The following is a 23,498-nucleotide window of genomic DNA, read 5'->3' on the forward strand; positions in this document are numbered from 1 at the left end:
AGATGCTTGTACAAACTTCTTCACTGCGGTCAGCTTTTGGACTTCGAGTATGATCTGTGTTTCTTTTGATGCATTGATGCTGGCTTTTAGTTTCAGCTGCTGTCACTTTTTAACATTTAAGACTTCAATCCTATGTCCTTTCCTGAGTGTAATTCCTACTGACCTACCTCTTCTGCTTCCAATCCATTTGAAGCCTTAAGGCAAAACACATGAAAAAGTAATAAAACTTGTACAGACCCTCAGGTGGTGCAACTGGTCAAAGCATTCGGCTGTTAACCAGAAGGTTGGTGGTTCAAGCCCACCCAGGGAAAATTGTGGGCAGGATTCCTGCATTGCAGGGGGTTGGGCTAGATGATTCTTTGGAACCCTTCCAGCTTACAATTCTGTGACTTTAGTACACTATAAACAGCAGCGAAAAGTATAAAACACAAGACAATAACCCATTAACGCCACTCCATCACAATCACCACCATCAATGAAATTAGTCAGTTGGATAAATACCAACAGCACTGTATCATATTTTTTTATATACAATAAAAATATTCAGAATTTGTGAGAAAATACCTTTGCCTGGTACTGAAAAGATGCTAAAGTGAGTGCCAGGAGAGCATCTTTGGGTGAGAATTCCGAAACAAAGGGACGCCACCCAAAAGCCTATCTTGTCACCACCTATGTACATCAGTTCTTTGCTCCGAAGATGACCTGAGGGCCAGAGTTGGCTCAATATGGGAAAAGGTGTTAGGAAGCAAAGTGGTGCCTTAAACCAATTTAGACCATCCATCTAGTCAAGTATTGTCTGCACTGACTGGCAGAGGCTCTCCAGGGTTTCTGGCAGAGGATATCTCCGTTCCTAGGGGCTGATGCCAAGATTGAAGACATGCCCTACTACACCTGTGACAACCCTTCCATTGAGGATTGGACTCCCAAATCATGCAAGGCGTCCAGATGCTTAGCCTTTTCCTGCAAGGTGGCGCCAGCCTTATAAACACACCTGGGAGCAAATCCCTTTGGAGTCAGTGGGGGCTTACACCTGAGTAGACACCCACAGACTTCAAGCCTCTTTCCACCCCGCTCCTTTTGGGGAGGGCTGCTGTTAAAGCCAGAGCGCAGATCCTTATAAACTCTCTTACAGTATCTTATTGCTTGTTTCTTGGGGCAGAGAGAGGGGGAAAGAGAGTCTAGGACTAGGACTAGCTGCTTGAAGAAAAAGTTTCTATTAAAATGCAATTTTGGTTTTAAACGCAGTGTAAGGCCAATAAGGGATGCGGGTGGCACTGTGGGTTAAACCACAGAGCCTAGGACTTGCCAATCAGAAGGTCGGCAGTTTAAACCCCCCCCCCCCCTTGCTCAGTCCCTGCTCCTGCCAACCTAGCAGTTCGAAAGCACGTCAAAGTGCAAGTAGATAAATAGGTACCGCTCTGGTGGGAAGGTAAACCTTTAAGGTCAATAAAGCGAGATGAATGCCACAACCTCAGAGTCGGCCACGACTGGACCTAATGGTTCAGGGGTCCCTTTACCTTTTTAAGGTAGTCCCTACGGGAGTATATTGCAGGCTTGCAGACATCTGAACGTCTGATGTAGATTTTCAATTTCGTTGTTCTGTATAGGACAATGACAATAAAGATTATCGTATCGTCTCTGCTGGCAAATAAGCCATAAATAGGCTTTCACATTTTATCCCTGAGGCGGGCGTCGCTAGTACAGTTCCACAGATGGGTTTTTACAAGCAGTGAGAATGGGAGGGTTGGGGGAGAGACACAGACAAAAAGCAGGACGGGGTGAGCAGCTCCTTTTATTTACTGCCCGTTTAAGTGCCTTCCAGGCTCCACCGCCAAATCCCGCCTCGCGGACCAGCCGGCCAATCGGGATCAGCGGCACCAAGGCGCCGCTGCCAAGAGAGGAGAAAAGGAGCGAGGCCTTCTTCTTTCCCCCTTCCTTTCCCCCCTCGCGGCAAAGGCTCTTGCTCCCGTGCAAGGAGCCCGGAAATTGCTTTGTCAGGAACTCTGGGGGTTTTCCTCTTCTCTGCTGCAAAGCGTGTGCTGCGAGCGGCTTGTCCACTGCTAGCTCAGGTCATATTTCACTGCTGGGCAAGTAAGTGGCTTCTGCTCTCCAACCCAAATAAGAATCGCCTTCTATAGCAGAGCGTTCCGTTTCAGGAAATCCTCGCGCAGATGTTTCTTTCCTTTGCGTTTCAGAGGGGAAAGAAAACACCTCGGGCTTTGTTCTGTATCCCTTGCCCAAGGGGTCGTGTCCCTTTCCCCCTCCCTCTTTGCGTGTACTTTGGTTGCCTTCTGGCTTACCTTGGTTGACTCTGGGGGAGATGGGGAGAGAGATTGAGGTTTTGATCCTGAACACCAGGTTTGCCTAAAGTGGAGGCATGTGTTTACTTTTCTGCTTTGCAGGTTTGTTCCCCTGTGTATGGGGCCCAGTATGCAGTGGGACCGAAAATGGGAGGTTCCCTGCCCAACGTCCCCCCCTTGCAAAATGGCAGCCAAATACTGCCATCTCCCTGAGACGATGCCTTATCCTAGTGTACATGGTTACTCTTCTTGGGAAAAGTGAAGGGTGAGAAGAGAGTCTCAAGAAGCCAAGGGTCATGGACACTCTCTCACCAGCATTTGCAGTTGATGCGAGTTGCAGAAATGTTTCTGTGGGTCACCAGATGTTCTATTTCAGCTCCCATCAGCGCCAGCTGGAGTGGCCCAGTGGTTGGGGATGATGGGGATTGTAGTCCAACAACATCTGGGGACCCAAGGCTGGGAAATACTGTCCTAGGGTTACTGAAGAGCTAAGACAGACACACTGGGTGCTTTTGCTTGACCTGTTTGTTAGACGTTCATTTTTGTTGGGAGATTCAACCGTGTTGGCTTTTCAAGGAGTATTCATTTGTTTGCAAGGAGGTTGACAGATGACATTGCATCAAAGCATTATTGCACACTTTCCAATTAGTTTCCCTGCTGCAAAAAGTGCAGGGTTATTTTTTTTTTTTTTGAGGGGGGAGCGGTTTTGTTGTCCTCATCAACTATAATTGTGCAACCTGAATTTGCTGGTATGTGGTTAAATCCCACCTGAAAGCATTCTGAAAGCAGCCCCAATCTGGGCCTTCTTTAAAGAGAGACACCTTCACAGTGTATTATTTAGAACACTGTGCAAAGTACAGGGTCTGTTTAAACATTACTGAATTCCTTCATGGAAATGATTTCTTTGTGGAAATTAGCCTGCAGTCCACATGTCGATTGTTATTTGTGACAATATCAGAGGTAGGTGCGTGTTGCTGTACGTATTACAAGTGATGGGAAGCTGTGATTTCTGTTTCCTAGTGTGTGTACACTGAGCAAAATACATACTTATGCAGCTTTCACCATGCAAGTATCATAAATATGTGAAGCACCAAACATAACAGCCCGCACACTGTAATGTATTACTGCTGTAGCTGTCCACCCTCTTGCCATATATGAGTATTGTGCTTTCCCCAAACATTATTGTTCAGTACTGCCCTCCTACAGACAGGAAGTACCCACTGCTTCCAAAGCGTAAGAGGAAATGTGGTTGGTTAGGACAAGAAGACAAGGCCTGCTGGGACTAGAGGGCTGGATTGGCCACATGGGCTGTCAGTGGGAGGAGTGGGCCAAAAGGACTGGCTGCATCAAGCAGGAACCAGACTATTGTCCTGTGTGGCTTAATCATGTGTTGGTGTGTTGGCATCGTGGGCACCAGTTGCACCTCCTGTGTTGCCAACACTCAAAAGGCCATCTACTACGTTATCTGCTACACTTTGTATAGCAGGGGCACTGGACAAGGGTCTCCAAAGATCTTGAGATCAAGCAGATAGGTTGGAGGATGTGATCCTTCAAATCCTCTTTAAAGCTTAATGTCAGCCATCTTAATTGGACTTGGAAACAGTCCCGATCACAAAACGTATAATATGATCATATGGTTGAGCCCCAGTTAACCGTCTTGCTGCCCTGTTTTGAGCTAACTAAAGTTTCTAGGCTGTTTTCGAAGTCAAGCCCATATATATAATGCATTGAAGTAATCAGAGCAGGTATCTCTGTACCGGTAGGGTTGCAGCTGGTATTATCAGCTGAAGCCAATAAATGGTGCTGTGAGCCTCTGAGGCTGCTCATGCCTCTTTGCTAACAACTAGATTCAAGACTGTCCCTGAACTGCAAACCTGATCCTTTAGGGAGAAAACCAGAACAGGTTGAACTTTAATCAGCCAAATAGATGAACAACCTGCTAACAGTACCACTATCTTGTCTGGATTTAATCTCAGTTTATTGGCTCTTACCCAGTCTGTTAATGTGCTCAGCCACTGATTCAGAGCACCTATTGGTTCATCTTGATTTGATGAAAAGGAGATAATAGAGCTTGGCGTTATCTAGTGTTGGTGACACCTCAGTCTGTATCTCCAGATGACCTCTTCTGGTGGCTTCATGTAGATCTTAAACAGCATGGGTGATGACATGCAGCCTGATGGAACTCTGCAGCATTGCTACTGACCTGTAGTCATCCCAACATTGCTCTTGTCCCAGGAGGGCATCCCATGTGTTCTTTGCAGGCATCTCGTGAGCACCATGTTGTATGTCTTTGCCGTGCTCCACTCTGCTAAAAAAAGGATGGTTTTGAGGAGCATAAGGAGATTCAAACCCCTATAGGGACTCCTAGGGGGACTTGCAGTAGTGTGGTTGTTGCTGGCTGTGCTATGGACTGAGTGTGCTGTGTTGTTGACTTTTGGGGATGTAGTGGGGTGCATGCCCTAACTGTGGTGAGTTAATTGGCTATCTCCATGTGTGAATATTGGTGTTGGTACTGTCTCTAATTAGTGGGCTGTGGAAGAGTTTCCAGAGTGTCTGGTTGTGTATGTGTGTGTAATCTTGCCCAGGCCTGCCTCCTTCTCCACCCCCATCATTTGGCCCAGACACTGAGGTCCAGCGCCGAGGGCCTTCTGGAGGTTCCCTCACTGTGAGAAGCAAAGTTACAGGGAACCAGGCAGAGGGCCTTCTCGGTAGTGGCTCCTGCCCTGTGGAATGCCCTTCCATCAGATGTCAAAAGGAATAAACAACTATCTGACATTTAAAAGACATCTGAAGGCAGCCCTGTTTAGGGAAGTTTTTTTAGTGACTGATGTTTTAATGTATTTTTAATCTCCTGTTGGAAGCTGCCCAGAGTGGCTGGGGAGACCCAGCCAGATGGGCAGGGTGTAAGTAATAAATTATTGTTATTATAATGTGGGTAAAACAACTGTTCCTTTGCTAAGTAGTGTTCTACCTCCAATCCTGGTGTAGTGTTCAGTTATGTTGCAAACCTATACATATTTACCAGGGTGTAAGTCCCACTGAGCTCAGTAGGGCTTCTGAGTAGACATGTGTAGGACTGTGCAGTTAAAAATAAAAAGACTGGTCTGGTGTGAGAGCCCCTGGTTACTTTTAAATAGATGTGACAGGAACTCTCAGAAGCAGTGTGTTAGAATTGCAGATGTACCAACCATCTAAATAAATGTTTTAAGTTTAGGATGACAAATTACTTAGGGCTGTCCTCCTTTACAATTACGATTCAAGGGTGAACAAGTCCCCTTGAATGCATTAAATTTTGGAAACTAGTTACTGAAACATTTTCGCCGCTGGGTAAAAAATGTCTGCAAAAGCATCTTTTGTAGCATGTATTAAATTTTTTGATTTAATTATTGAATTTACTGTTGGCCTAGGCTTTCCAGTATCTGTCGCAAATAATTAGACACTTGGTTTAGGTGTTGGTTTGATAGGATGGCTTTGCTGGGAAGCACACTGGACTGTAGCCAATATGCAAATGTTGATGTTCTGTCACTTTGTAGACTCCTTTACAAAGCGTAAATCATTTTGTGGGATGACTTGCTAATACAACTGAGCACAAGGGACCAAATTAATCCCTGAAGTGCCTGAAATGTCTTTAGGGAGTTTGCCCCTGAACATCCTTAATCCAAGTTGAATTCTGTTTCACACTTCGATCAGCAGTAGGGTAATAAACAAGAAAAGATGAAGGCTATGTTCTGTTTCAAGACCAAAAGTGATGGAAATGACACAATTTACCAGGCTCCTGTTGCCATTACACCCTCTCCTATTTCATCAGCTGACTTAGGCTGTATTTCTATATACAGTGGTACCTCAGGTTACATACGCTTCAGGTTATATACGCTTCAGGTTACAGACTCTGCTAATAGTACATCGGGTTAAGAACTTTGCTTCAGGATGAGAACAGAAATTGTGCTCCGGCGGCGCGGCGGCAGCAGGAGGCCCCATTAGCTAAAGTGGTGCTTCAGGTTAAGAACAGTTTCAGGTTAAGTACGGACCTCCGGAACGAATTAAGTACTTAACCTGAGGTACCACTGTACATTTACCCTGGGAGTAAAAAAAAAAAGTTTATATTTAACACGGTAGGACCTCTGAGTAGAGTTGTATGGGATTGTACCATTAAGTCTTTTCTCAGAAGAGTCAGGCAAAATGGTGTTGCCTATCTCATGGAAATGGGGGTCATTATTGAAGACAGCAACAAAATGGTGGCCTTCCTGTGCAATCCAATACATTCCTGCTCGGAAGTGAGTCCCTCTTAGTTGTTCATAAACTAAGCTGTTCTTAAACCAAGGTATCACTGTATACATGGCCGTGCATGAGTAGTACATGCATAAGTGGGGGTAGCTTCAGGACAGAGAACTGGAAGACTTTTTTATTTCTTTCAATTTCTTTTTTACCCTTTCCCCTTCTGTTCCCTTATGTTCCTTTTTAGATTAGATCGTAAAAGCATTTATTTTATTCTGGTGTATTATAAAAAAGATACTTTGTATTGGGTATGAACTTTTGTATACCTTTGGACAAGTTTCAATAAAAATAAATATTTAAAAAATAGAAATTAAAAAGCAAACAAAAGCGATCAATATGGGGCTGATACTATGTATAAACTATTTGAAACTCTTTTAAATGGGAACAAGAAACTCCACTATTCCACTTTTGCTGTCACTATATGGTGTTATTCACAAGTCAACATGTATCTTCACTCAATTGTTCACTTACCTGTTTTTTTAATATGAGAATAAGAAGCCCTTGATCTTTCCAGGGATTTTAAATTCTCTTTCAACTTATTTCAGCTTCTCATTCACTCCCTTAAACCTCTAAGTTGTTGATTTTTGTTCCAGTGAATTCCGGAGTTACTCTGTGACAACTGAACATGTAAACAAGCCTTTTTACATTTCAAGTTCTGTTCCTGCAGTCTGACAAACTGATTAACTTACTGAGAAATTTGTGCATTATTTATTGAGTGCTTGAATTAGCCAGTGCAAACTTGAGAGCACAGCTTTAGAGAGAAGCCCAAATGTTAATCGTCCATTATTTATTGATTTCATTAATCTCGAATTATCAGCTGAAACAACTTTATAGTTTGTTGGACGGACTTTGATTTTTGCTGACATCTGTCAGGGCAACATCTTGTTGCTTGGGTGAGATTTTTGTTCATCCAGAGTTCAAAAACAAGGTACACCCCCACCCCCTTCCCTTTCAAAGAACATTGGAGACAGGAAAAAGCCAGTGTGGTATAATGGGACAGAGTTGGACTTTAGAACAGAAATCTGTCCAGACCAGAAACTGTGGTTAATCTACCCGTAGGTTAAACAAGTTATCTTCAGTAGCTATAGTTGATCCAAGCAACTTGACAAACTGCAGTTTTCCAAATTCCTGGCCGCTTTGGAGATGGGGAGGGGGGGAGTAGTGTGAAAGCTCAAGGCTTATTGTGGGCTTATCCAGACTTGCCCTTGCCTCACCTCATTACCCCCCCCCCCCCACCTGATCTTCTGAATCGGAGCAAACACCAATTGGGTTTCCTCTGGATTTATGTTTTTTTTCTGATTTATGGCTAAGGAATGGGTTTTCTGGGGAGAAATGGCAGGCACTGGCAAGACTGCATAGACTCATGCCTAGAAATTGTGGGACAAGTGAAAAATCACTTAGACAAGTGCAAGTATGGATGAGCCCTGTGTCTTGTTTACGCTTCTTCACATAATGCTTCAATTGTGGTTTAGCATGGCATCCAATGCAGTGGCGTAGCGTGGGGGGTGCAGGGGGCGCCGGCCGCACCGGGCGCAACATATGGGGGGGCGCGCTCACACTCGCAGCTCTCTATTGGAAGAGACTCGAGTGCTAAAATCCATGGGTTAGGGGGCGCAAATTACTTGCCTTGTCCCGGGTGCTGACAACCCACACTACGCCACTGATCCAATGCAATCAGTCTGCCTTTGTAATTTTTCTAATGCCCCATTACTCCAAAATGTATTTTTCCTAGTTAAAACTTGTTGACTATGCCTTATAGGAGAACTCTGCTGATTTTAGGATATTTACTCTAGTCACTGTTGACCCTCAATAAAGGAGATGCACGGGAGAATTCAGTGCTTTTGTGCGTAGATCCAGATGTCATGTAGGTGATATCTCAAATGTATTATACTCTGTAGTACTCTTAGCATCAAACAATGTTTTTGCAAGGAAACTGGATTGAGTTACAGGAATGTTGCACTTTGAAGTGATGCAGAATGATAAATGAACGCATAATATTTTAAAACACAGTTCCTCTAGAGACAAACCTTATATCAACAATTGTTGGAGGCATCTATAAACTGAATGATTTTTTGGTCAACGGCAAGTTAGACTGTGAGATGAAGAACAAAACAATGCAGTGCATTCTAGCTGTTGGATTACAGACACGCTTGAGCTTCCAAAGCCAATTATTATGGCCCAATGTTGGGCAAAGGTGTGTCTGCATGTGTATGTCTGTATAGTTAAAATATATTTATTTATTTGGAAAGGATGGGGTGCCTGCTAGGAGTTCATCCATGGACATATACCATGGCAGCCCAGTTTTATCATTGTTCATAAAGTTACTGGTTATATACAGGAAAACCCTATTTTGCATGGGGGTTATGTTCTGGGTCATCACGTTGTTGGCAGTGCACTTGTAAGCCTGCCCTGCCGCACTCCCATTATACCCCGTAACGCCCCCTTTTCCTGCCACTTCTGGGTTCGCAGTGATGCATGCATGCACCGAGAATGCATTCAAAATGGGAGTTGCCTGTACTGACGGGTCATAAAGGCCCACCCACTTTGTGCACAAAACCCATGTCACTCTGTCCACTTTGGGCATGAAAAACTGTCACTCTACAGTGTGATTGGCTTAAGACTGGCTGCAGTGCATAGCATTTGTAGTCTTTGGACTGCTCAACTGGCAGCTGTTTTTGCTACTGCTGCTGATACTCATTGGTAATGCTTTTCTTTCTATTGCTTTGTTTAGAGGCAGTTGATGAATAGAAAGAACCAAAGTGTTGCACACTACATATAGCAATGCAATAAAATTGTTTTAACAGTGCAATATTAGACTTGTCCTGTAGGATTTGTTCCCCGGTAAGTGTATGTAGGCTTGCAACCTATATAAAACATGGGTTGAACCAGCATGTACATTCCTTCATGATGAATGTGGGTTCCTTTGGCTTGTGCATTGTGGTTCACGTGTGAGTTCTTATTCATTTTATTTATTCATAATTTATTTATTCATATTATTCCAGAAATGAATTAAACTGTTAACTCATTTTTCCTCTGACTTTCCACCTGATGGGACCACATGGTGTCTTCCAGTAAAACCATGGCATCCCCAAATGATCCACATGAAAACTATAGCAGCAGACTAAGAAAACAGTTTAAATCGCTTTGCAATTGTAAAGTCACAGCAAAGGAAACAATGTTATAAAATTATCTTCTAGATGTCTGTTGAGGAGCCATGACCTATGATAAATCATCATCATCATCATCATCATCATCATCAACATCATCTTATTATTGGCAAACTGTGGACTGATCCTGCAGGCTTCATCTGGACAACTTTTTATAACCATGGTGCCACTACCAAAAAACAGGTCCTCTTCACTGGAAGCAAACGTTAGAAGAGGACTCCAAGTATCTTGATGTCTGAGAACTTGAATGGCATTAGGCACTCTTTAAAATGATGTGTACTGTGTAGGGAAATGGTATAAAATATAGGAACCTTGTTGTTAGTGTGAGGGAGAATACCTGTAATATTTATACTTCCTGGAATGAGATTGAGAAATTGTCTTTCTTACATGTGACTGGAAGTTGGTAAAAACAATGACAAGAACACAACAGGAACTTTTAAAATAAAACCCTCCACAATTTGTTGATTTGACTTCTGTTAAGGAGCAGTAACTTCCTGAATGTGGGATTAGGAAACCAAAAACGTGTTATTGCAATGAGAATGCGTTATGATACTTTTATGGTGGAAAGCTTATTGGAGAGAAAAGTCATCCAACCAGAGTCTAAATAATTTGCTATAGGTAGGCTTATCAGCTTACAAACTATTTCCAAATGAGTTGGCTTGCAGTGCTTCTGATGGTCTGTGGCTGACAAAGGTTGGGAAGGGTGTGTGTGTGTGTGTGTGTGTGTGTGTGTGTGTGTGTGCTTCAAACCAAGGATTGTACTGGTGAGGCGGCTACCTTATTGTCCCTTGGCTTGGCATTTGTAACATGTAGCAAAACTCATTGGATCCCAAACTGTAGAATTTGTTGGTATGCAGTGTCCATTGCAAAGATGAGCAGTGATAGGAGAGAATGAAGTTTTATCCAAGTGTAGCATATTTTAAAAAGTCCCTTTTTGTTTCCCTGTCACCCAAAGGTCTGCTCAAAATGCAAAGTGAGAACCTGGAACCGGTAAATTACTACATTGGAATTGACGTTGGCACAGCAAGCGTCCGTGCGGCTTTGGTAGACCAGTTTGGGACGTTGGTGGCTTACGCAGAGCAGCCAATTCAAATTTGGGCACCACAACCAGACCACTATGAGCAATCCTCTGATGACATCTGGGCTGCGTGTTGTACAGTCACAAAGGTACAAACATGAATGCTCACTATGAATTTTATGCTACACACTGTGAGGCAGCTTTTCTAATGAGGTGAGGCAGACTCTACTGCCTTTGTCACATCGAACCATTTTCACGCACACAAGGGATACAAGATTCTAGGAGGGCTGATATAACTAGTGACATTTTCTGGCTAATCTCTGCCTACCTTTAATTTTGGAAAAATTGGGGCTTCTGTTCCAGATTTGACTATATAATGGCCGTGTTATTAAGTTCAAAGATTAACAGCAGCTTCTGATATATACACCTTTATACTAACCAGAACTACATCTCTCTGATTTCTCTGTCTGCTGCCTTTGTATATATACCTCTATTGCTAGCACACACAAAAAACACCTTTGTATTCCTTCTAGTATATCTGGCCACATTCTATTAAATGGTACTGAAGCTGCCCTGTTTCAGTTAATCCCTCTCTTTATTTTTTGTGAGGGGTGGGGGGATGTATACTGATAAGTGGCTCTTTGAAAAACTGCGGGAAGAGTTTTTAGGTTTAACATTCAAGATTGGAAGAAGGAGGGTTGTGGTTTTTTGGGTGGGAGAAAATTATAACTTTGAGGTAGAAGTTTTTCGCTTATGGTAGAAACCAGAAAGAAAACATCAATTACCTGTTTTTTGAAAAAACAAACTCCAAAAAGTGAATGAGCTTAATCAGCTGTACACTACTCTGTTTTTTGCTTCAGGTATTCTCTCTCTCTTCCTTTCTATAAACAGTCTTGAAAATTAGTCCACAGGAGCTGCTAGCCTACAAAGTTTTGGCTACTAGCTTGCAGTTTCATGTTGACTGCAGGGGAAAGGAAGACTCTAGTTCTGTGGCCAGCCTGGAAATATAGGCTACTAGCTTCTTAACACAGTCATAAAAAATATCATTCTAGCCAGTGGAATGGCCGAGGAGGGCAGAGTGATCTATTGCTTTTCTGTCTGCATACTTGAACATGGAGGAAGATGTTTTCCTTCCTCTTGAGCTAGCACAAAAACCAATTGGGCTGTTGGAGGGAGGAATAGAGAGATCCTCCATTCTCTGCTAGCTCACTCATGCGCCATTTGGACTTCCTGGTTGCCTAAGGGCATCTGGACAGTTTTTCCAATACAAGCCTGTTTTGCAAGGGACATATTGGAAAGCAAAGGGTATTGTGTCCTAACACAAATCATATGGAGGAAAATGTCTGTGTGCGAAATCAAGAGGAAATTAACAGCATACCACACTGGGGGTGGGACAAAGATTTTTAATGTGTATTATGTGTACGTATGTGAAAACAAAGGAGATGATATCTCAGGATAGTGACAAAATGTGGATTTAATTTTTTTAAAAAGCAGCCCAGCACATTTGGGGCTGTTATTGTTGTTAAAAGCCTCAAGGGTCAGAATGAAAAACAGCCTGAAGATATCTCCAGTTATCTTAACATTTTAGGTTGTTTTTAATTCTGGCCCCTGAGAAAGGCCTTTAACATCAACAGGCCGAAATGTGCCGGGCTGTTGTTGTTTTAAACCAAATCCTAATTTTGTCAGCGTCTTGAGATAACTTCACCTTTGTTTTTGGGGATCATTTTGTATGCTTACTGTTTTTTGCATTTTGGGGAGAAGAATTATAAGTTTTTTCTCATTTGATCTGTTAGGAGTACTTGCAGTTTTTTGTGTTGCAAAAACAGTACAAAAGAAGCTAAATAGAGGTTTTAAAACAATGCGAAATGAACACCTAAGGTAGAGAGACCTTTTCATTCAGCTTGAAAAGCTTTCCTTCACCACCAGAGACTCTGGTTAGTGTCACAAATATAGTACAAGATTCCTGTGATGGATACCTGGTGCTAGTCTTGTAGCATCTACTTATGGGGTAGAAAGAAATGGAGCTGGCTCAGAATGGAACTGCAGGTAAAGCCAACATCTCAGTTAGCAAGCACCCTTCCCTCTACAGCAGACATTTGTACTGAAGTATGGTATGGGTAGGCTTGCCATAAGTCAGGAAAAGTCCTGACATGTCCTGGTTTGGGGGCTTCCTAAAAAAGCTCAGCAACTTTGCGGGTGTCAGGATTTTTACTTTTTGAAATATGGAAACCCTAGGTAAGGGAAATGTAAAACATCAGGATGTTGCTCCATCTCCTGAATTTCTTTAGCTGTTCTTCGCATCTCTTTGTGGGTATTATGACCTCCTTTGGCAGCCAGCATTGTTGGGGTGGTCTTGGGGTGGGGAAGGGGGACCTTCAGTCCTCTACAAAAAAAGTCCTGGGTTCGGACTGCTTGGCGTTCTTAGGCTGGCTCTTCAAATATGCATGAGATGCCTGGTAATTCATAGTTGGACAGTTCACCGTTCGCTTGTTATTGATCAGGATTTTCAAATATTAATGAGCCATTCTCTGCAGTGAGTGCCCTAAAGGAGATGGAGGAAGATGGGGGTGTGCCTGAGGATAATGAAACAGCATGCATTTCTTCATTTACTCTTATTCACTCTATTGAACGTTTATCGACATTAATTCCAGCAGGCTTTTAAAATGAATTCTGATTTTCATAGTTAGCTGTATTTTTGTTTCATTGTATTGAGTCTCCTGCACACCACTTAGGAATGGCTGTAATTAAGCGACATTAAAATTGTTTAAATAATAGGTGTGCTGAAAACAAATAACAAAGTATACTAAGAATCCCATGCCCATCAAGAGCACTTGAACCTTCAGGTAGTACTGACTGCATATTATAGTGATCTGTTTATATATAAAACAAACATTGGCTAAGTTTGGGGTGGCAGGAAAAGAGTTATTTGCCATAGTGGTCTTACAGTACCTCATAGTCTGCATCTGTCCCCAGTGCCAAATACCTCTTCACCAAGCTAAGAAAAGTTGAGTTGTATTAGCTATGTCTATGCATTTGTACATGCCATGTGTTTATTGATTGATTTGTGTGAGCCTCTTTGAGGGTCACCGAAAGATAAGTGGATTAAAAAAAAGAAGTAATAAGTAGGAGCATCTATGACCTTAGTTTGCCAAAGTACACTCATTGCCATCCTCTTAATAGAGGGCAATGAGTTGCCTTACTCTTCTTCTTCTTCTTCTTCTTCTTCTTCTTCTTCTTCTTCTTCTTCGACCTCACTCACACCCTAAAGTATATTCATTACTGCTCAATACAGCAAAGAGCCAAAGGACAAGTTGTTGAAAGATGGTACTAAACTGAAAACAATGGGACTTACATCTCAGTAGACATTACAGTGTTTGAAGTAATTCTTTGAAACATCCGCCTTAAATTGTAACTATTTATAATAACATTTTCAAGTTGTCATATTTCTATCTGTCTGTCTGTCTGTCTGTCTGTCTGTCTATCATCCATCCATCTATCTATCATCTATCTATCTATCTATCTATCTATCTATCTATCTATCATCATCATCTATCTATATTTATATCTATCTCTATCTCGTACCCCGCCCAGAGACTGTTTTGTTAATGGGTAGTATAAAAATGCTGCAATTAAATAGAATGGGTCAAATGTTTAGCACTTTTTGGATGCTCAGTACAATAAACCCATCACACACACACAAATGAAAAAGGGGTAAATGTAGCGGGGGGGGGGGGGGAGAGACTTAGAACCCAGTGTGTTTTGACTATAAACCGTTTTGGCTTTAAGTGTGATCCCCAGAACATAACCTGCACATAATTTGTGGCCCTACTGGGTTCCTTTTGCAGTTGTGAAGCTAAGAATCCGTAACAATGACTATTCCTCATAAGTTTATAGCTGAGATGGGTTTTGGAATTTGGAGACTACTTGATTCACATTCAAAATCTTAACTAGTTTTTCAGCATATACAGGGATTTAGAAAATCATGTGTGATCCTGAAGTAGGAGAAAACCAGTCTCTGCAGCTTTGGGGGCCTGTCACATAAGCAGTCTTAAGTCTGTGCGGAAGAGCATGCCCTCCCTGGGCTTTTGAACATGCTCTCCAGGGATGATGGTAATGTGAAAGAGCAATTGGGTTTCCACTCCCGCTTCCACACATACATTTTGTATTTAAGTAATCTTTCAGGAACCTAAACCCTTTCAGCAATGACCCTATTTTAGATATTCATATTTGTGTTTGTGTTTTTCCTGTATGCAATTCTGAAAATATATAACTGACTTGTTCTTCACAGAAAGTTGTCCGTGGGATAGAGGTTTCTCAGATTCGAGGATTGGGCTTTGATGCTACCTGTTCGCTTGTTGTTTTGGACGCTCATTTCAAGCCCTTGGCGGTCAACTCTGAAGGTAAGACTTTCTAATAGAACCCCGAGATTTCCAGCATTAAAGTGAAATACAAGGTTAAAAAAAAGAAATCTATTTAACAACAATTCAGCAGGTAGCTATGAAATTAAAATAGGAAAGACATGTACCACAAGTTCTCTGTGATATCTCCTGCATGGCTTTATTTGAAATGCTCGTGTCCAAGGCCACAGTCATTGCTTTATCTAGCAAGAATTAAACAAGAGTTGTTGAAAGATTTTGCTTAAAGTTACATATTAGCTGAATTTGGAGAAGTCAAGTGAAACAGTTCTAGGAACAGAAAGGGAGGGATGAGAAACTTGTGACCTTCCAGTGGTTGTTTGACTACAGTCTTCTTTGCCTGTGTTGGCTAAGGCTGATGGGAGTTGCAGTCCAATAACACACAGAGGGCCACAGACTTCCCATCTGTGCTATAGGATTAGAGGACTATGGTCTCAGGGCTGTGGTCTAAAGGCCAGGGGCACATGCAGCAACCATTGTACTGAAAATGAGCAGGTCTGGGTCTCGTCAGAGTCTGGATGGGAGACCACCTAGGAGACCTCCCCACGCATGTTGGCCTTGATGAAAGTCAGGATATAAATTCATTAAATAATTTTGGGGCTAGGTGGGTTACCCATATCTAAATTAGAAATAACTCTAAGATTGGCCTTGTTTTATAAGGAGAACACAACAGAAACATCATTCTGTGGATGGACCATCGTGCAGCTAACCAAGTAGCACGCATCAACGGGACACGGCACAGAGTCTTGTGCTTTGTTGGTGGCGCAATGTCCGCCGAGATGCAGCCACCTAAGTTGCTGTGGATGAAAGAAGTGAGTATGTCTAAAAAGGCAACAGAATTTTGGTTATGTGCCAAGAAGCTTTGGTTCTCCTAAACTCAAACCTACATTCAATTGTAATGAAACATGGTGTGTGTGTGTGTGTGTGTGTGTGTGTGTGTGTGTGTTTCAAAAAAATCTTTGGAGTCTTCTCATTAAGTCAAGAGAGAGTTCTAACTATTGACAAAAACAAAGTTTTCGATGGTGAGTCCTTGGGAGAAGTCTTCTGAGGCTTTCTGTTTTTACGCCAGCTTTCCCTGTTCATTTTTGTGCAAGCCTTTGTTCTCAGCTGGAGAGCCTGGCATCTTGTGTATTTGGCTTTAGGAATGTGAGATCAAGCCTGTATGATTTGCTAACGAAAGAAAATGTTACATCCAAGCACAAATGTGGCCGTAGGGCACAGTGTTGTTAATGTTCACCAGCCTTTGTAGCCTAGTACATTGGAGAGCGGTGCAACCAGGGCCCAATCCAGCTGTGCGGGTGTGTGTATCCACTTCAGAGTTTGCAACTAGGATTCCTAGCAATTGATTCTACCGGTGCTTTGCTGACTGAAGGGACGTGTAGCAGGAAAGAGCTCTTGTGGGAAATCTGCTTCCATACCTTTTTTCCTAGTGCAGCTGCCATCTTTTCTCTCTCATTTGCTGTGGCCTGAACGTGCAACGTCTTTACAGTAATATAGATGGAAGAGCAAGAAACTGTCACACTGTAGTTTGTCACCCTGGCTGCGGATAACAAAGGGGAACCAGTTGACTCCAGAACTCTTCTTCCATTGCACATTCTTAAGGGCACCAAAGTGTTTCTAGAGATTGCCATAAACTGATAGGGCACTCTCATTTTAGGGTTCACCCCAACTCTGGAAGAGCATCCTCCATATAAGGGAAGCAAAATAATGTAGGATTTCATAGTCTTTTCAGAAGACTGAGTTGTTCCCTCGGGCTTTAATTGGCTGTTAATGGTTGGGTCTGACATAGTTATTGCTGTATCTGTCTTGTTAATTGTATGTTATATTTAATAGTTTTATTAAGTCATTGCTTTCCAAGGTGAAAAGTATTTTAAATAAATGTGGAATGAGGGAGAGAAGGGGAACAGTGACTATATGAAGTTTGGGGGACTGTTAAAACACTATGGCTTGAATTTACCCAGTTAAAATGATTTAGTCAATCGGACAAACATAAGGAAATGTTTCTTTACCTAATATTTGCAGGATTCATCCCCTTCAGTTGTGATGAACTGGAGGTCGGTCATTGACCTTTGGTGTGATAGATTAGAATGGAACTTTCAGCTTAAAAGTGTCTACTTACCAAATGCTGGGGACAATAGGGGAAAGTTGTTTTCGAACGTAATCCATTCCAGAAGACCGTTTTGAGTTCCGAAACGTTTGAAAACCGAGGCGCAAAGGGCGGCCTGCAAATTCAGTAGAGAAAATTGCAAAAAAACTCAGCGGAAGCTGTTTGACTTCCAAGGCACGTTCGAAAATGGAAGTATTTACTTCTGTTTTTTTGGCATTCGAAAACCGAAATGTTTGACTTCCAAGACGTTTGACAACCGAGGTACCACTGTATATCGTGCCTTAATTGTGATGGCCTCAGGTTCATCTTTACTTCTCTGTGCATTGAACACTAGATTAGACAGGCCTTGGGTTGACTTGTGAGAGCAATTTATTGCATGCAGCAACTGTATTTGTGGGTAGGTGAGCTAGAAGTAGGCAGCAGTTGTTTGATTAAGGACATGGTTGCTTCTCAGCGAACAGGTGGACCTCTTAGTGTTCTCTCATTTTAAGAAAAGTTGGAGGTTCTCTGGAAAGCAGGTTCTACAGCTATTTGGTTTGAGTTTGGATGGAGGCAAGAAGATTGAGTGAAGGAACCCTTGAGGTATATATCTTCACCTTCAGTGAAGCTGAGAGTGCATGGTTGCAAATAAGTGGCAGGGACGATCTTATGTGTGTATTCTTCCGTTTATAAAAATAATATCATACTTTACCTCTCCTAAAGCCTGAAGAATCCCTGTTAATCTTAGCGAGCCCCACCAGTGTTGTCTTTTCTGTGACTTTCATCATACCTCCAAAATTGCCACCTGAGCTGTCTTGCTTCATATGCATGAAATAGCCGTGGAGCAGACAGAAGGCGCTGTCTTCATAGTCTAATTCTTATGCCCTCTCTTTAGTTTAAATTTTATGTGTCTGAGGTTGATATATAGCTTCTTAATACCAACTGTCATATGAAAGGGAAAAATGTGTGCCACTTGAATTTTTTATAACCTCCACCAGTCTGTCTTGTACATTTGGTCTCAATGATGCTTTCTGTCTCTTAATGAAGGCCAAATGTAAATTGCCCCCTGTCAGCGTACAACAGCTGGAGTCTCTTTTCCTGACTCTCATTGTAGAGTAACAAGGTGGAGGCTAGAGAAGGTCAAGGAAGTTAACTGGCAGAAGCTGATAGTGACAGATTCAAGTTAATAGGGGTTAATTAGCATTGCTTGTGGACCTTGTCGTGAAATATGAATATTCACTTAAACTCCCATTCCATACGTCAGTGGTCTTCTAATTATTTATAATAGTTTTAGGAAAAGGTTGGGTTTCATATTCAGTCTTTTAAATGGGAGTCAGAAATATAAACAAATGGAGGTTGCCAACAAAAATGTTTAGTCTAGTAGCCCCAAGCAGACGAATGTGGCCACGTAGGGAAATAAGTGCGTGTGAAAATGTAAGATCTTTGTGGCTTGCCAGGATTGATGTTGTGGATGTGGAGTAGTTAATGGGAAGTTCTGTGACAATAGTCTGCCTCCCAGTGCTCGGGGAATAGGATTTGTCACTTCTGGCTATCAGTGCAAAACAACCTATATCTAGAAAAATGGATGGGCTAATGTAGTTTCTTCTCCCCTAGTACTGTATTTTTCTGTGTATAAGACAACCCCCCTTTTTTAACCCCAAATTAAGAAATCTGGCCAGAAGCCGAATCCAAACCCCTCTGCATTCACCATCCGTGTATAAGATGACCCCCAATTTTTGACTATTTTTCTAAAGCAAAAAATGTCTTATACACAGAATAATACGGTAGTTTAAAACAGGTCTACAATTTGACATGTGTGTTTGCGTGGGTGTTCTCTGGTTATGATACTTCTGTATTCTATGGGTTAGCTTGAGCCTTTGGTCTAATGAAGATTTTTATTCAACATTTTTATATTGTCCTTTTGGTATGTAAAGCGTCTTGGATGCTTATTTTTGCAACAGCACCGTGTGGTAGGTTGAGATCACCCAAAGTAGGGCCCTTGGTGGTTGGTAAGAGTTCTCCAAGGAAGAAACAAGGGGTAAATAACCAGAGAGAGGGGAAGGCCACTGTGTTTACAGAGTATCCAAATCTTGAAGGGTCATGATTTTGGTTTCATTTTTAAAAATTGCTTGGAAACAGTGGGAATTGATTAGATGTTGATTAGGGTGCATATATTAATATTAGTTATTGCTTCTGTATTTGTCATGAAAGGTAGATTTTCTCCACTATTTTGAGTAGATCTATATGAATGGAGGGACTTGTTTCTTTTTTCCTGTCTTTTAAATAACTATGATACACATATGTAAGGGATCCTAATTATTCTACAGCAGGCATAGGCAAACTCGGCCCTCCAGATGTTTTGGGACTACATCATCCCTGACCACTGATCCTGCTAGCTAGGGATAATGGGAGTTGTTGTCCCAAAACATCTGGAGGGCCGAGTTTGCCTATGTCTGTTCTACAGTAACAATTCTAGAATTAAAGGATATGTTATGTTTTGATGCTTTAGCTGATCAACTTGTTTGGTCATTTATAATAATGGAAATAAAAGAATGATGGGAAACTGAAATGGGGACAGAGAGGTGTTTTCCAGGGATACATAATAAATCTATTTATGAGCCGGGAATTTAATTTTATCTTCTGTTTGTGATCCTTGTTTTGCATCCGATGCCAAACCATGGTTTGGGGTTGCTGCTGAACCATGTCAATGGGCTGCCACAAAATATTTGGTCTATCTCCTAAAAACAGTGGCTCCAGACTTACTTGATATGGTTTTGATCATGTCAAATGCAAATGTGAATTGAAAGATTATTGAATATCCAGTTGCAGAGTCTTGTTCTGCTTTTTTTTCTTTCCAGGAACTAATGTACCAGCAATATATGCCATTAGGCCTTGGTGTATTCCTGGGGATGAAATTAAAGTATGTTTTTGTTACACTAATAAGCATAGTTCTGTGTGAAGAAATTAAGCTGTAGCTTTGTTTCAAAACAACCAACTAGAATGTAGCATCTCATTGTAGTAATGTATTACATAGCACAATGTTGAAAGTGACAATGCTGAAGGTAAGAGGAAGCAAAACAAGCTCATCAAATAAACACTTAAGCCTACTTGAAGTAAAGGGTTTGTAAAGTACTTTTTGAGCAAATGGGAATCAGACAGAGAATTGTGACTTTCTTGGGAAATGACCTACTCAGGTCACCTTTCAGAGAGCATACAAAATAAATCTTCTGAAGTCCATTTCTCTTCCTTCTTTGTGAGAGGAGAGCACTTTTGGACGAACCATATATTAAGAGCAAGATGTGTTTGGCAGGCCTGTGCAAAGAAGTTTACACAGTGTCTGTCTGCATGGTGTCTGGCTGTGATTTCCTCTCTAAGCCTCCAGTTTTCAAGGGGATAAAATGTCACCCAGCTCACTATTGAAAACATTTCCTTTAAGAATTAAAAACATTTCTCTTAAGAACTGAGTAAGTAGAGTGTTTCTCTCTTTTTTTCTGCCTTCCCTTGTGGATTTTTGTTTCTTCTTTTTTTTTTACTCTCCAGTGTCTAATCCCCTCTTCCTGCTGCAAAGCATTAAATGATATTCCCATTTGCTTCCGTGAGTACGTCCTTTTTGTCTTGTGACATTTGAAATGTGACAAAACTATTGCTGCCCCCTTTTCATTTTCTGGTCTTTTTCTTCTATAGTTTACAGACCCTCCCAGCCCCCACACCTGTGTATATGCCTAATAACACTTTAAAAATGCATCTGCCAAGTGAGGCAAACAGTTCATCTATCCGTTGAAGTGGAATCTAGTCCATGGAAACTGGTGCCACAAACCAGTTACTACTCTTCAAGCTGCACAACGAGTCTTGAAAGCTGCTTTCTGTCCAGTGAGAAGCCTCTCAGCAGAGGTCCGATAGACACCTGTATGTCTAGATGTTTGCAATATTTTGTTTAGCCATCTTAAAGCATGCTTGTTTCCTTTCACCATCCCAGTTACTTCTTATGATTGAGAGTAGATTTATATGACTGCCCTTTTCCACCCTGCAGTGGTTTTCTTGCAGCTGTCCTGTATTAAAATGGAAGACTCATATCCGGCACTTGAATTGAAGTGTCTACCTCACCTCAGTGCCTGCTGTTGGCAGCACAAACACTCTGCCAGGGCTTGCTCAGCATCTTTCCACCCTGAGTTGCTGAGGAAAATCTGCTTACCTCATCCTTTGTTACTAGAAAAGCCATCTAGGGTTGTATCAGTTTTCTTGTGGTTGCTGTACAGCACCGTTGCAGGGGGAAAGGGAGCGTTGGCATCGTCTGCTGAGTCAGTTCTTGGCCTAGGACAAGGTAGTTTTAAGAAGAGCTTCTGTGCTTCAAAATCTACAGGGAGAAGCCTTCAGATTGTAGGGTTTCCATTGGTTTCCATTAGTGATGCTGTGTTGTGATGCAGTGCCACCCTTTGACATCAGCGGTATAGCTCTGGAGCCTGAGGGATCCCATGCCTCTCCCCTACCTCATGCCAAAAGCTTATTCTAATCACTTAATCGTGAGAAAAATAAGTGTGTATTCCGAGTGCATTTTGTTGTTGTTGTTTAGTCGTTTAGTTGTGTCCGACTCTTCGTGACCCCATGGACCAGAGCACGCCAGGCACTCCTGTCTTCCACCGCCTCCCGCAGTTTGGTCAAACTCATGTTTGTAGCTTCGAGAACACTGTCCAACCATCTCGTCCTCTGCCGTCCCCTTCTCCTCTCTTTCCCAACATCAGGGTATTTTCCAGGGAGTCTTCTCTTCTCATGAGGTGGCCAAAGTACTGGAGCCTCAGCTTCAGGATCTGTCCTTCCAGTGAGCACTCAGGGCTGATTTCCTTAAGAATTGATAGGTTTGATCTTCTTGCAGTCCATGGGACTCTCAAGAGTCTCCTCCAGCACTGTAATTCTGTAATTGTTTTGTGTCCAGGCACATGACTCGGTCGTAATAGCATGCTTGTTACGAAAAGTTGGCAGTATTGTATTCAGTGTGCCATGCCATGAAATGGGCCATTCTGGCTGTAGAATAAAATGCCTATGAGTTAGGGATACATAACAACACTGAGAAATGCCTCCCTCCCGTATTCAAGAGAAATAATGTACCATTTTGGTCTGAACATAGGCTGCACCCCACTCCCCATCCCCCCCAAACTGTCTTTTATAAAACCTGAGTGTGACCTATAACTCATATAGGCAGAGAAGCTGTGATTTTAAAAAATCTCATTTCTAGGGTGTGGTCTGTAGTTGGGGACAGCTTATGCATGCACCAGGCCAGTTCAGTAAGTGGAAAATCTTCGAACCTCCGTCTCTTGAACAGTTGAGTGATAACAAGTTATGTTTCAAATACATCTTAGCTCTCACACCTTACATTTCTTGGCAGTGAGGAAGCAGATCAAGGAGAATGTGATATGATGAGCTAACTGTAGTTTTCCACTTCTTCCTTCTATGACTCAGATATGGAAAGGATTAAGATGACTCCTTTCACTCTAGGGAACAGGATGGGTGCATCGTATGATGCCTTTTGTTTTTATGATGAATTTTATATTATAGTGGATCACCCTAAGGTTTATTCTCTGGTTTTCCAAATCTGCACACATGCTTTCTACCATTCCAGATTAGACACTTCCTCTGATACTTTTCTTTAATTTGATTTGCACACTTTTGCATGATGCAGCATCTTTCTTCATTCTTCCTGCTCTTTGCATTGCCTGTCTCCAGACAAATATGGAAGTAAACCAAGAGAAAAACCCAACTGAACTCACCACTGTGAATGATTTTGCAGTCAGGGTTTTGTTTGTTTTTTTGGACGGGGCTGTTTTTATCAATCACAGCTCAGCAATACCTTTATTTGGACCAATCAGAATGTCACAAACGTGTGACAACCATTTGAGTTCTCTAGAATGCTTTAATCAGACAAGATACTATAGGAGTGAGGAAGGCAAGGATGAAAAAATATATTTAAAAAATTAGGCTGATGTTTGTATCCATGTGGTCAGCTTGTAGGCTCAGTTCCAAGATGGAGATTGCAGACTGCACAGGTCCCTTATAGGTGCTACAGAGATATCAAGTTATACACCTAGAATTCTTGGATATAGAAACAATGGCTGCTCCCCATTTGTGAGCAAATAAATCTGGCTTGTAACCAGATCTGTCCTTTAAACAAAGCGTTTAGGCTCCTGGTGCAACAGAGAAGTAAAACAAAAAACCCAAACATGCCAGTCTTTCATTTAGCAAAGC

The 23,498-nt window shown here is 42.0% G+C and overlaps 1 protein-coding gene across 2 annotated transcripts in view; it reads left to right on the top strand.

Moving 5' to 3' along the window:
• Positions 1-1,885: 1,885 nt before the first annotated feature.
• FGGY (FGGY carbohydrate kinase domain containing) overlaps positions 1,886-23,498 on the top strand; it is a 140,661-nt gene continuing 119,048 nt past the window's right edge. Inside the window, exons 1-4 of one of the 2 annotated variants that reach the window (XM_083742784.1) lie at positions 1,886-2,091; positions 10,698-10,909; positions 15,049-15,160; positions 15,836-15,987. In XM_083742784.1, the coding sequence (XP_083598910.1) occupies positions 10,709-10,909; positions 15,049-15,160; positions 15,836-15,987 (465 nt within the window). In that variant the 5' untranslated portion in view covers positions 1,886-2,091; positions 10,698-10,708. Of the gene's footprint in view, positions 2,092-10,692; positions 10,910-15,048; positions 15,161-15,835; positions 15,988-23,498 lie in introns of both variants that reach the window. The other variant, XM_083742785.1, reaches the window with a different exon arrangement.

Source organism: Podarcis gaigeae (assembly GCF_964106915.1).
Source record: "Podarcis gaigeae genome assembly, chromosome: 6".
Classification (NCBI taxonomy): domain Eukaryota; kingdom Metazoa; phylum Chordata; class Lepidosauria; order Squamata; family Lacertidae; genus Podarcis; species Podarcis gaigeae.